Genomic DNA, 14106 nt, shown 5'->3' on the forward strand with positions numbered 1-14106 from the left:
GCAGTGCATCCTGTAGGTGGTACACAATGCAACCAGTGTGCTGGTGGTGAAGGGAATGAATGTTTAGGGTGGTGGATGGGGTGCCAATCAAGCAGGCTGTTTTGTCCTGGATGGTGTCGAGCTTCTTGTGTTGTTGGAGCTGCACTCATCCAGGCAAGTGGAGAGTATTTCATCACACTCCTGACTTGTGCCTTGTAGATGGTGGAAAGGCTTTGTGGAGTCGGGAGGTGAGTCACTCGCCGCAGAATACCCAGCCTCTGACCTGCTCTTGTAGCCACAGTATTTATGTGGCTGGTCCAGCTAAGTTTCTGGTCAATGGTGACCTCAGGATGTTGATGGTGAGGGATTCGGCGACGCTAATGCCATTGAATGTCAAGGGGCGATGGTTAGACTCTCTTGTTGGAGATGGTCATTGTCTGGTGTGAATGTTACTTGCCACTCATCAGCCCAAGCCTGGATGTTGTCCAGGTCTTGCTGCATGCGGGCACGGACTACTGTGCCCGCATGCAGCGTAGAGGGTACGGTAGCATAGTGGTTATGTTACTGGGCTAGTAATCCAGAGGCCTGGACTAAAATCCAGAGTCATGAGTTCAAATCCCGCCACGGCAGCTGGCGAATTTAAATTCAATTAATTAATTAAATTCAATTAATTAAATAAATAAAAAATCTGGAATTAAAATACTAGTATCAGTAATGATGGCCGTGAAACTACCGGATTGTCGTAAAAACCCATCTGGTTCACTAATGTCCTTCAGGGAAGGAAGCCTGCCGCCCTTACCCGGTCTGGCCTATATGTGACTCCAGACCCACAGCAATGTGGTTGATTCTTAATTGCCCTCTGAAATGGCCGAGCAAGCCACTCAGTTGTAAAATCTCGCTACGAAAAGTCATAAGAATAAAACCGGACGGACCACCCGGCATCGGACCACTAGGCACCGGACACGACAACGGCAAAACACCAAGCCCAGTCGACCCTGCAAGGTCCTCCTTACTAACATCTGGGGACTTGTGCCAAAATTGGGAGAGCTGTCCCACAGACTAGTCAAGCAACAGCCTGACATAGCCATACTCACAGAATCATATCTTTCAGCCAACATCCCAGACTCTTCCATCACCATCCCTGGGTATGTCCTGTCCTACCGGCAGGACAGACCCACCAGAGGTGGCGGTACAGTGATATACAGTCAGGAGGGAGTGGCCCTGGGAGTCCTCAACATTGACTCTGGACCCCATGAAATCTCATGGCATCAGGTCAAACATGGGCAAGGAAACCTCCTGCTGATTACCACCTACCGTCCTCCCTCAGCTGATGAATCAGTCCTCCTCCATGTTGAACACCACTTGGAGGAAGCACTGAGGGTAGCAAGGGCACAAAATGTACTCTGGGTGGGGGACTTCAATGTCCATCACCAAGAGTGGCTCGGTAGCACCACTACTGGCCGAGTCCTGAAGGACATCGCTGCTAGACTGGGCCTGCGGCAGGTGGTGAGCGAACCAACACGAGGGAAAAACTTTCTTGACCTCGTCCTCACCAATCTACCTGTCGCAAATGCATCTGTCCATGATAGTATTGGTAGCAGCGACCACCGCACAGTCCTCGTGGAGATGAAATCCCGTCTTCGCACTGAGGACACCATCCAACGTGTTGTGTGGCACTACCACCGTGCTAAATGGGATAGATTCAGAACAGATCTAGCAGCTCAAAACTGGGCATCCATGAGGTGCTGTGGGCCATCAGCAGCAGCAGAATTGTATTCCAGCACAATCTGTAAATCATGGCCCGGCATATTCCTCACTCTACCATTACCAACAACAAGCCAGGGGATCAACCCTGGTTCAATGAGGAGTGTAGAAGAGCATGCCAGGAGCAGCACCAGGCGTACCTAAAAATGAGGTGCCAACCTGGTGAAGCTACAACTCAGGACCACATGCATGCTAAACAGCGGAAGCAACATGCTATAGACAGAGCTAAGCGATTCCACAACCAACGGATCAGATCAAAGCTCTGCAGTCCTGCCACATCCAGTCGTGAATGGTGGTGGACAATTAAACAACTAACGGGAGGAGGAGGCTCTGCAAACATCCCCATTCTCAATGATGGCGGAGTCCAGCACGTGAGTGCAAAAGACAAGGCTGAAGCGTTTGCAACCATCTTCAGCCAGAAGTGCCGAGTGGATAATCCATCTCAGCTTCCTCCCGATATCCCCACCATCACGGAAGCCAGTCTTCGGCCAATTCGATTCACTCCACGTGATATCAAGAAACGGCTGTGTGCACTGGCTACAGCAAAGGCTATGGGCCCTGACAACATCCCAGCTGTAGTGCTGAAGACTTGTGCTCCAGAACTAGCTGCGCCTCCAGCCAAGCTGTTCCAGCACAGCTACAACACTGGCATCCACCCGACAATGTGGAAAATTGCCCAGGTATGTCCTGTCCACAAAAAGCAGGACAAATCCAATCCGGCCAATTACCGCCCCATCAGTCTACTCTCAATCATCAGCAAAGTGATGGAAGGTGTCATTGACAGTGCTATCAAGCGGCACTTACTCACCAATAACCTGCTCACCGATGCTCAGTTTGGGTTCCGCCAGGACCACTCGGCTCCAGACCTCATTACAGCCTTGGTCCAAACATGGACAAAAGAGCTGAATTCCAGAGGTGAGGTGAGAGTGACTGCCCTTGACATCAAGGCAGCATTTGACCGAGTGTGGCACCAAGGAGCCCTAATAAAATTGAAGTCAATGGGAATCAGGGGGAAAACTCTCCAGTGGCTGGAGTCATACCTAGCACAAAGGAAGATGGTAGTGGTTGTTGGAGGCCAATCATCTCAGCCCCAGGGCATTGCTGCAGGAGTTCCTCAGGGCAGTGTCCTAGGCCCAACCATCTTCAGCTGCTTCATCAATGACCTTCCCTCCATCATAAGGTCAGAAATGGGGATGTTCGCTGATGACTGCACATTGTTCAGTTCCATTCGCAACCCCTCAGATAATGAAGCAGTCCGAGCCTGCATGCAGCAAGACCTGGACAACATCCAGGCTTGGGCTGATAAGTGGCAAGTAACATTCGCGCCAGATAAGTGCCAGGCAATGACCATCTCCAACAAGAGAGAGTCTAACCACCTCCCCTTGACATTCAACGGCATTACCATCGCCGAATCTCCCACCATCAACATCCTGGGGGTCACCATTGACCAGAAACTTAACAGGACCAGCCATATAAATACTGTGGCTACTAGAGCAGGTCAGAGGCTGGGTATTCTGCGGCGAGTGACTCACCTCCTGACTCCCCAAAGCCTTTCCACCATCTACAAGGCACAAGTCAGGAGTGTGATGGAATACTCTCCACTTGCCTGGATGAGTGCAGCTCCAACAACACTCAAGAAGCTCGACACCATCCAAGATAAAGCAGCCCGCTTGATTGGCACCCCATCCACCACTCTAAACGTTCACTCCCTTCACCACCGACGCACTGTGGCTGCAGTGTGCACCATCCACAGCATGCACTGCAGCAACTCGCCAAGGCTTCTTCGACAGCACCTCCCAAACCCGCGACCTCTACCACCTAGAAGGACAAAGGCAGCAGGCGCATGGGAACAACACCACCTGCACGTTCCCCTCCAAGTCACACACCATCCTGACTTGGAAATATATCGCCGTTCCTTCATTGTCGCTGGGTCAAAATCCTGGAACTCCCTTCCTAACAGCACTGTGGGAGAACCGTCACCACACAGACTGCAGCGGTTCAAGAAGGCGGCTCACCACCACCTTCTCGAGGGCAATTCGGGATGGGCAATAAATGCCGGCCTTGCCAGCGACGCCCACATCCCGTGAACGAATAAAAATAAAATTATCTGAGGAGTTGTGAATGGAACTGAACACTGCAATCATCATCGAACATCCCCATTTCCGACCTTATGATGGAGGGAAGATCATTGATGGAGCAGCTGAAGATGGTTGGGCCTAGGATACTGCCTTGAGGAACTCCTGCAGCAATGTCCCGGGACCGAGATGATTGGCCTCCAACAACCACTACCATCTTCCTTTGTGCTAGGTATGACTCCAGCCACTGGAGAGTTTTCCCCCTGATTTCCATTGACTTCAATTTTACTAGGGCTCCTTGGTGCCACACTCTGTCAAATGCTGCATTGTTGTCAAGGGCAGTCACTCTCACCTCACCTCTGGAATTCAGCTCTTTTGTCCATGTTTGGACCAAGGCTGTAATGAGGTCTGGAGCCAAGTGGTCCTGGCTAAACCCAAACTGAGCGTTGGTGAGTAAGTGCTGCTTGATAGCACTGTCGGCGACACTATCCATCACTTTGCTGATGATTGAGAGTAGACTGATGGGGCGGTAATTGGCCGGATTGGGTTTTTCCTGCTTTTTGTGGACAGGACATACCTGGCCAGTTTTCCACATTGTCGGGTAGATGCCAGTGTCGTAGCTGTACTGGAACAGCTTGGTTAGAGTCGCGGCTCGTTCTGGAGCACTAGCCTTCAGCACTACAGCTGGGATGTTGTCGGGGCCCATAGTCTTTGTTGTATCCAGTGCACTCAGCTGTTTCATGATGTCACGTGGAATGAATCAAATTAGCTGAAGACTGGCTTCTGTGATGGTGGGATATCGGGAAGAGGCCGAGATGGATCATCCACTCGGCACTTCTGGCTGAAGGTGGTTGCAAACGCTTCAGCTTATCCTTTACATTCACGTGCTGGCCTCTGCCATCACTGAGGATGGAGATGTCCACAGAGCCTCCTCCTCCTGTTAGTTGTTTAATTGTCCACCATCATTCACAACTGGATGTGGCAGGACTGCAGAGCTTTGATCTGATCCGCTGGTTGTGGAATTGCTAGGCTTTGTCTATAGCATGTTGCTTCCGCTGTTTAGCATGCATGTAGTCCTGTGTTGTAGCTTCACCAGGTTAGCACCTCATTTTTAGCTACGCCTGGTGCAGCTCCTGGCATGCTCTTCTACACTCTTCATTGAACCTGTTGCTTGACTAGTCTGTGGGACAGCTCCCCCAATTTTGACACAAGTCCCCAGATGTTAGCGAGGAGGACTTTGCAGGGTCAACTGGGCTTGGTTTTTTAAGTGTCCTGTTATCACATCCTTTATAATAGATTCTAGCATTTTCCCTATTATTGTTGTCAGGCTAACAGGTCTGTAGTTCCCTGTTTTCTCTCTCGCTCCTTTCTTAGATAGTGGGGTTACATTTGCTACCCTCCAATCTGCAGGAACCGTTCCAGAATCTGTAGAATGTGATAGGGCCGTTCTTGGCACTGATGTCTCATTGGTGGATAAATCCTACACAGAACACCGAAGGTTGTTTGGTATCAGCAATTTGAGATATACAAAATAATGGTGACATGAATTTAAACTTTGTATGTGGCCCTTGAGGCTTCATGGTATCAATCTAAGTGACATATGAAGTCAAAAGCTTGTTTTCCCTTTAACATAATATACATTGTGACAGTTAATTCCTTAACTGTTGAGTGTGAAGCAACTTCTACTTAAGTCGCAGTGTGCTTGAGATGTTCGCGGCTGGTAATCCCATCCCTTAATTTCTTTTGGAGCAAACCACTTGACCAGAGCCTCCACACTGCTTCCCTTCAATAAATGCTTGGATCACGCATCGCCCACTTTTTTTAAGCAGTAACAGATTTAGCTTCACCAGCTGCTGTTAGCTTATCGATTTAAGACCCTGTATCATCACTGTTGCCCTTTGAACTCTTGCCAGTGGCTCGCTCTTTGCAAATACATTGAACCTGTAATGTCAGTGTGTTCTTAACTCCTAGCAAATGTACAAAAATGTTGATCTGTGCCCTGAGTTGGCATCCTTACATGTTGTTCCACATCGTAGCACCCATTAACTGAAACCGAGAGGCGGTGTGGTTAATTGTAAACATCTGTGATTGAGCATTAATTCAGTCGCTCTTTTATAGCTCAGACTTTGTCCGTTGCATGCTTTCGAGTTGACACACGGTTAAGAGGATAGACGAAATGAATGACTTTGGAGAAATTCTTAAAGCTGTGGGGGAATTTGGTCCATTTCAAAAACGTTTGCTGGTGTTAATATGTTTGCCAAATTTATTCATGGGGTTCCACTTGCTTGCTCAGATTTTTACTGGTGCGAGTGTCCAACATTACTGTCGGACCAACTGGATCTTAAACACCAGTGCTGGTTTAGCCAAAGAAGAACAGATGCTGCTGACTCTTCCAAAGGAAAAAGATGGGTCTTACCAGAAATGTAAAATGTACACGCCAAACCGAGATAAGGATATCGATTGGATAAGCTTACATGGAAACAGATCCACGGTAACGTGTGAGGAAGGATGGGTATACAACACCTCACAATATACCTCAACCTTAGTTACGGAGGTTTGTGTTTTTGTTTATAATGTATAGAGTTCTGCCTTTGATCACACGTGCTGCTGCTGTCCTCGGAAATGGTGAGAAAAGTGCCAAGGTAAACCCACATCTGTTGCTTTGCAGATCTTCGAGATATTCACACAGGTGGTTAGAATGTGGAATTCTCTACTACAAACTTTTTGTTGAACCCAAGTTCATGAATGGCTTTAAAATTATACAGTTCCTAGGAAAATAAGAATACTAAAGATATGGGAAGTGTGAATAGATGAGGTGGCTCATGTGGCTTGATGGTAAAATGGCCTGCTCCTGTGATATAACGATCAATAAAGTGGGTAATTGGGATAGTATACATTAAAACCGAATCCTAGCCATTCGGGACTATGAGAATGTTATCTGCGGATTGCTGCTGGTGAATAATCTATAATTCTATTCTAATGGATAAGAATATAAACTACTGAAGCAAGCACAGTTTAGTAGGACAACAGCTTCATAGGACTGACCTGCTAGGAATCGATTTTGTAATGAATCTTATTGGTTCAGGGTTGTAGAAATCCTTTCAATCTGATTAGGCAGCACTTCTGAGTCTCACAGCTGTACCTTTTTGTTTGCTACATGCTGCCCCTTGGCAACATCATCCGAAAACACGACATCAGGTTCCACATGTATGCTGAGGACACCCAGCTCTACCTCACCACCACCTTTATCGACCCCTCCACTGTCTGATTTGTCACACTGCTTGTCCGACATCCAGTACAGGATGAGCAAAAATTTCCTCCAACTAAATATTGGGAAGATCCAGAGGCGGCAACAGGAGTGGAAGAAGTGGTAGGGGTGGACGGAATTTGAGACAGCAGCTTTCGGCAGAAGAGCTGGATGCCCAGTTGGATGCTTATAATACTAGGATGGATACAAGTTAAGTGACCTTGAAATTGACTCATCAGCAGTTAACCTTTTTTCCCTTGTGAGAGGGACACGAACAATGCATTCTAGTAACTCCGTGGAATAGGTTTTTAAATCTATGTAACCTTTTAAGTCACAGTCCTGTTTTGTACTGAATGTTGTCATTTTGGAATACTGGTTGTCTTCAGTCCCTGTCACAAACTCTGTTCCCTAGTCACAGACTCCATACCTCTCCCTGGTCACTGTCTGAGGCTGAACCAGACCATTCGCAACCTTGGCGTCCTATTTGACCCTGAGATGAGCTTCCGACCACATATCCGCTCCATCACCAAAACCGCCTAATTCCACCTCTGTTACGTTGCCCGCCTCCGCCCCTGCCTGAGCTCATCTGCTTCTGAAACTCTCATCCGTGCCTTTGTTACCTCTAGACTTGACTATTTCAATGCTCTCCTGGCCGGCCTCCCATCTTCCATCCTCCATAAACTTGAGTTCATCCAAAGATCTGCTGCCCATATCCTAACTCGCACCAAGTCCCGTTCACCCATCACCCCTGTGCTCGCTGACCTACTTTGGCTCCCAGTCTGGGAACGCCTTGATTTTAAAAAATTTGCATCCTTGTTTTCAAATCCCTCCATGACCTCACCCGTCTATCTCTGTAACCTCTCCCAGTCCTACAACCCTCCAAGATTTCTGCGTTCCTCCAATTCTTGCCTTTTGCGCATTCCCAATTTTAATTGCTCCATCATTGGTGGCTGTGCCTTCAGCTGCCTAGGCCCTAAGCTCTGGAATTCCCTCCCTAAACCTCTCTGCCTCTCTACCTCTCCACCTTTAAGGCAATCCTTAACTCTTTGACCAAGCATTTGGTCACCTGTCCTAATATCTCCTTACGTGGCTCGGTGTCAAATTTTATTTGACAACGCTCCTCTGAAGCACGTTGGGATGTTTTACTATGTTAAAGGTGCTATATAAATGCAAGTTGTTGTTGTTGATCTATTTAAATACTCCTGGTACTTCACTCAGCTGTTTGCGTGTCAGTAGAACAGCTGAATCTTAGTTGATGTGAAATGATGAGTTCTTCTACTGTGCGGAAGTGGGTCAAGCGGCAGGAGAGGTATTCCACTCAGGTGTCCCGTTTAACCAGCTTGTACTGCATTATAATGATTGACTTCCTGGAGGTTTCAATTTCCTTTTAAGAGCTCAGGAAGAAAGATCAATTTCCATTTCTTGCATGTTTAGTTTGGGTGTTGACCTCCTGAAGAGTTTGATAGGGGTGATGCTATTTCAAATTGTGGTCATGGACTGTCAGTAGGAGTGAACTTGGTGGGCCAAAAGGGACTTTCCTCATTCCACACGTTCTCATCTAATTACTGGTAAATATCTGTTGGTGTTGCTATTGTTCAGTTGATTAATATAAGCTTTTTTCTTAATATATAAGATGGTGATGGAGCTGGCAGAAAGACTTGCTCCATATAGCCACCTAGTAGCTAAAACCTACATTGTTACTGTTGACACAGCAAACTTGAATGGGAAATATTGACACTAGGAAGTGTACAAGCTACACAAGTATTTTGATCATGTGTATATATAATTCAGTGATTTTAAAATTGGATGCGTCACAGAAACATTCCTGCACTTTATAGTTTTGGAACTGCAGTCTCATTCTGAAGCCTGCTCTGCATCCCAAAACACTAGGGTAAAAAAAGTCTTATTATTTCCCAAGAAATGATTGTAATTGGTGTTCTTAAAAAAAAATGCGAGATAGCCACTACTTTGCTTAAAATCCATAGAAGTCCATAATTTCTTTAACAGCTGTCCAAAATTAAACATGAGCATGAAATATAGGTTGATGGAGGGTTATGTCTTTAAAGAAAATATTAGCTCTTCCATTTTGTTTTAACTCTATGCCAGACCCAAATGGAAGAAATTACAAAACAGACTCCTTAAAACTTTTAGATCCTCATACTTCATCATGATCTTCTCTTTCCCCCATCCCATATTGCAAATAAAAGTACGCTCTGAAGCTTTGTACCTTCATTCTTTTCCTCTCATCATCAGCAGCCCTTTATCTGCTCCTCTACACAAATAAAGAGACTCTTCAGAATCATTATTTGTTCATTTCTCATTTGTTCAACTAGCTTAAGTATTTCAATAAGTAGCTGGACTAGCTTTTGTAAGTGCTTTGATGTTCAACAAAAGTATAATTCTTGTAAGTTGTTGCGAGTAGCAAATGAAGAATCTAGCGTGTTTCTTGCATAGCATTTGAGACACTTCAGCATATTTCAGAGAGGAATTAGATGTAATGTTAGAATGGTCTCAATTAAATGAGCATAGCCGGAGTTCTGCCTGGCTAGACAATGAGTTGCCTTGATCTGCTGCTGCAGTTTGAATTTAAAACAGTCATAGAGGTAGAGAACTTCTCCCCTACCTACATAATTGAGCCAATCTTCTTACAAAGTAATCAGTCCCCTTTTTATTTGTTACATGCCTGCAGTGCTTCATCAGGACCTTTGATGCTATTACAACTACAGACCCCTGTTTCCATATCATTCACAATAACTGTGATTAGCACATGGTTCGAAATCAGATAAGAAAGAAAGAACAAACTTGCATTTGTACAGTGCCTTTCACGACTCCCAGACGTCCCAAAGTGCTTTACAGTCAATGAAGTACTTTTGAAGTGTAGCCACTGTTGTAAGAAATGTGGCAGCCAATTTGCATACAGCAAGATCCCACAAACAACAATGAGATAATGAACAGATAATCTGTTTTAGTGATATTGGTTGAGGGATAGATAATGGCCAGAACTCCACTACTCTTCTTTGAATAGTGACATGGGATCTTTTACGTCCACCTGAGAGGGCAGACCGGCCTTGGTGTAATGTCTTATCCAAAAGATGGCACCTCCAACAGTGCAGCACTCCCTCGGTGCTGCACTGAAGTGAAGTGAAGTGACAGTCTGGATTAGGTGCTTAAGACTCTGGAGTGGTGCTTGAGCTAACAACCTTCTGACTCAAAGGAGAGTCTGCTACCATTGAGCCAACACTGACACCTAATTCCTATGGGACTTCACAGGTTACAATATCCAAGGCAGAATACTTATATTTATTCCATTTTCATTTACTCTGTGTCGCATGAGGAATTTAGTCCTAAGCATTTTTTTAAAAATCCATGTGACAGTTCCGTAATGGAAAAGATTGAGCTGAGTCTTCCAAACTTCTGACAGTACTACTGCAGAGTGCAATTACATTGCCTGCAACACTGCTTCTCCCAAAACATCTAGTTGGGAATGGAAGCAAACATTGCCCAAACAATTCCTATACAGCCTCCACTTCTCAGACCAGAGCCTGGAAATACCTAATACTGTTCCCGACCTCAATGTAAACTTGCATTAGCCTCGGAGCTGAATACCACCTTCAAGGAATAGCATGCAAAAGGCATCACTGAAATAGGCAAATTGCCCTATAAGAACGAAATCATTTCCTTCCAGGAGTTGAGTGACAAATCCTACATCCTCCAGTAGGATCTCGTCCACTATCTTCAGGTCCAACAGTACCATGCTGCCTAACTACATTCCAAGTAGACAGCACTGCAACTGACCCTCTGCAATCTAGAACTATCCCGTAGGCATATCTCCTACCTCTACCCAATGCTCTCCTTTATGGCAAGCCTACGTGAACACAAGGAGCATAACCTGGGCCATCCACTTGCAGGGGAGCAATGGAGCCTGAAAGAGGACTTAGTCAAAATTGTCCACCATCCTTCCTCTGCCCTTACAAGCAAACTCCATAAAATCCACTCAATTCTGTCAGACAAATGGCTTTAGTGGTACATCTGGTCCTTTGCCACTTCTAACCTTTCTGGACAGAGATTCAGGAGGTCACAAATGCCATGACCAGCATTACCTATCCTCTGTACCTGACCAATGTCTGCACAATTTTGAAAGGTTACAGCACGGAAGGAGGCCATTCAGCCCATCGAGTCCGTGCCCGCTCTATGCAAGGACAATCCAGCTAGTCCCACTACACCGCCCTTTCCCCGTAGCCTGCAAATTTTTTTCCTTTCAAGTACTTATCCAGTTCCCTTTTGAAGTCCATGATTGAATCTGCTTCCACCACCCCTTGGGCAGTGCATTCCATATCCTAACCACTCGCTGTATAAAAAAGTTTTTCTTCATGTCACCTTTGGTTCTTTTGCCAATCACCTTAAATCTAAGTCCTCTGGTCCTTGACCCTTCCGTCAATGGGAACAGTTTCTCTCTATCTACTCTGTCTATACCCTTCATGATTTTGAATACCTCTATCAAATCTCCTTGCAACTGTCTCTGTTCCAAGGAGAACAACCCCAGCTTCTCCAATCTATCCACGTAACTGAAGTCCCTCATCCCTGGAATCATTCTAGTAAATCTCTTCTGTACCCTCTCTAAGGCCTTCACATCTTTCCTGAAGTGCAGTTCCCAGAACTGGATACAGTACTCCAGTTGTGGCCAAACCAGGGTTTTATAAAGGTTCATCATGACTTCCATACTTTTGTACTCTATGCCTCTATTTATAAAGCCCAGGATCCCGTGTGCTTTTTTAACTGCCACCTTCAACGATTTGTGCACATATACCCCCAGATCTCTCCGTTCCTGTACCCCTTTTAGAATTGTACCCTTTAGTTTATATTGCCTCTCCTCGTTCTTCCTACCGAAATGTATCACTTCTCATTTTTCTGCGTTAAATTTCATCTGCCACGTGTCCGCCCATGCCACCAGCCTGTCTATATCCTCTTGAAGTCTATCACTATCCTCCTCACCGTTTACTACCCTTCCAAGTTTTGTGTTGTCTGCGAATTTTGAAATTGTGCCCTGTACACCCAAGTCCAAGTCATTCATATATATCAAGAAAAGCAGTGGTCCCAGCACCGACCCCTGGGGAATACCACTGTACACTTCCCTCCAGTCCAAAAATCAACCGTTCACCACTACTCTCTGTTTCCTGTCCCTTAGCCAATTCTGTATCCATGTTGCTACTGCCCCCTTTATTCCATGGGCCGCAATCTTGATGATAAGCCGACCATATGGCACTTTATCAAACGCCTTTTGAAAGTCCATATACACCACTTCAACTGCATTGCCCTCATCTACCCTCCTTGTTACCTCATCAAAAACTCTATCAGGTTAGTTAAACATGATTTGCCTTTAACAAACCCGTGCTGGCTTTCCCTCATCAATCCACCCTCAACCAAGTGACTGTTAATTCTGTCCCGGATTATTGTTTCTAAAAGATTCCCCACCACTGAGGTTGAACTGACTGGCCTATAGTTGCTGGGTTTATCCTTACACCCTTTTTTTGAACAAGGGTGTTTGCAATTCTCCAGTCCTCTGGCACCACCCCTCCTCTTACCACCTGTTTACTGTTTATGTGCCTGTAGAAGACTTTTGGATTCCCTTTTGGCTGCCAGTCTATTCTCATACTCTCTCTTTGCCCCTCATTTCCTTTTTCACTTACCCTCTGAACTTTCTATATTCTGCCTGGTTCTCACTTGTGTTATCAACCTGACATCTGTCATATGCCCCTTTTTTTCCATTTCATCTTACTTGCTATCTCTTTTGTCATCCGGGGAGCTCTGGCTTTAGTTGCCCTACCTTTCTGCCTCGTGGGAATGTGCCTAGACAGTACCCGAACCATCTCCTCCTTAAAGACTGCTTACTGTTCAATTACAGTTTTGCCTGTCAGTCTTTGATTCCAATTTACCTGGGCCGGATCCGTTCTCATCCCATTGAAATTGGCCCTCCTCGAATTGAGTATTTTTACTTTAGTGTGGTCCATGTCCTTTTCCATAGCTATTCTAAACCTCATGATACTATGATCGCTGCTCCCTCAATGCTTCCTCACTGACATTTGCTCCACTTGGCCCACCTCATGTACTGCCATGGAGAGCAGGAACCCCCTGCCATTATCCAGCTCTGCCACAGAACCCCTCCCACTGCAACCATCATGTGGACAAAGAACTTTTGGGACATGTGCCAAGCTGAACAAGTAATACGTTATACTGCACTTGGAGCTGGGAAAACAACAGGAGATTTGGGCCCCTTCTTGCTGATAATGAACCACTCCAAACCTCCACACAAAGGAACCCCCAGATGGACTTTTGAATCCCACCCTGATCAACCTCCTTACTCCCCACAGATACCAAGCACTGCACCAAATGGGACTCATCAACCCATCCCTGTGTTGACCTGAAGCCTCTCACTGAACACAATGAGTAAGTCCACATAAGTATAATTATATTAGACCCTGAACAGAGGTATCTATAAGTATACTTGCAAGAAACAAAGAATGTACCTGTCATGACCTCTGGATAGGGCAGCAGGCATATTTAAGGAGTAGCGATCTGGCCAGGGCATAGGGCAGCAGTGGGAAAATTAGATTCCAAAAAACTTGGGTAAATTCAAAGAGAATCAGTTTTAAAAAAAAGGTTTTATTATGAATATCACTAAAACTCAAGAAAAGAACCAAGGGTCTTAAAACAGTCAAGATAAATAACAATGCACAAATATTTATACAGTTTGCAAACTCCACTTTTATGGGGCTCACCATCATAGAGACAGAGAGTAGGGATAATGGCAAGATGTGACTAGTGGTGTCCCATAGGCATCTGTGTTGGGGCCTCGACTATTAACGTCTTAGATGACGGGATTTAAAGCCACATATCCAAGTTTGGCAATGACACAAAACTAGGCAGCACTATAAGCAGTGTAGATGGTAGCATAAAATTACAGAGAGATATTAATAGATTAACTGAATAGGCAAAACTATGGCAATGTAGGCAAGTGTGAGGTCATCCATCTTAGACCTATAA

At 45.6% G+C, this 14106-nt stretch overlaps 1 protein-coding gene across 2 annotated transcripts in view; it reads left to right on the top strand.

Annotated features, from left to right (window-relative positions):
• Positions 1-5960: 5960 nt before the first annotated feature.
• The window catches only part of slc22a13b (solute carrier family 22 member 13b), a 56833-nt gene continuing 48687 nt past the window's right edge, over positions 5961-14106 (top strand). For both annotated transcript variants that reach the window (XM_067978764.1, XM_067978765.1), the window contains exon 1: positions 5961-6372. In XM_067978764.1, the coding sequence (XP_067834865.1) occupies positions 5995-6372 (378 nt within the window). In that variant the 5' untranslated portion in view covers positions 5961-5994. The remainder of the gene's footprint in view (positions 6373-14106) is intronic.

Source organism: Heptranchias perlo, chromosome 3 (assembly GCF_035084215.1).
Source record: "Heptranchias perlo isolate sHepPer1 chromosome 3, sHepPer1.hap1, whole genome shotgun sequence".
Lineage (NCBI taxonomy): Eukaryota > Metazoa > Chordata > Chondrichthyes > Hexanchiformes > Hexanchidae > Heptranchias > Heptranchias perlo.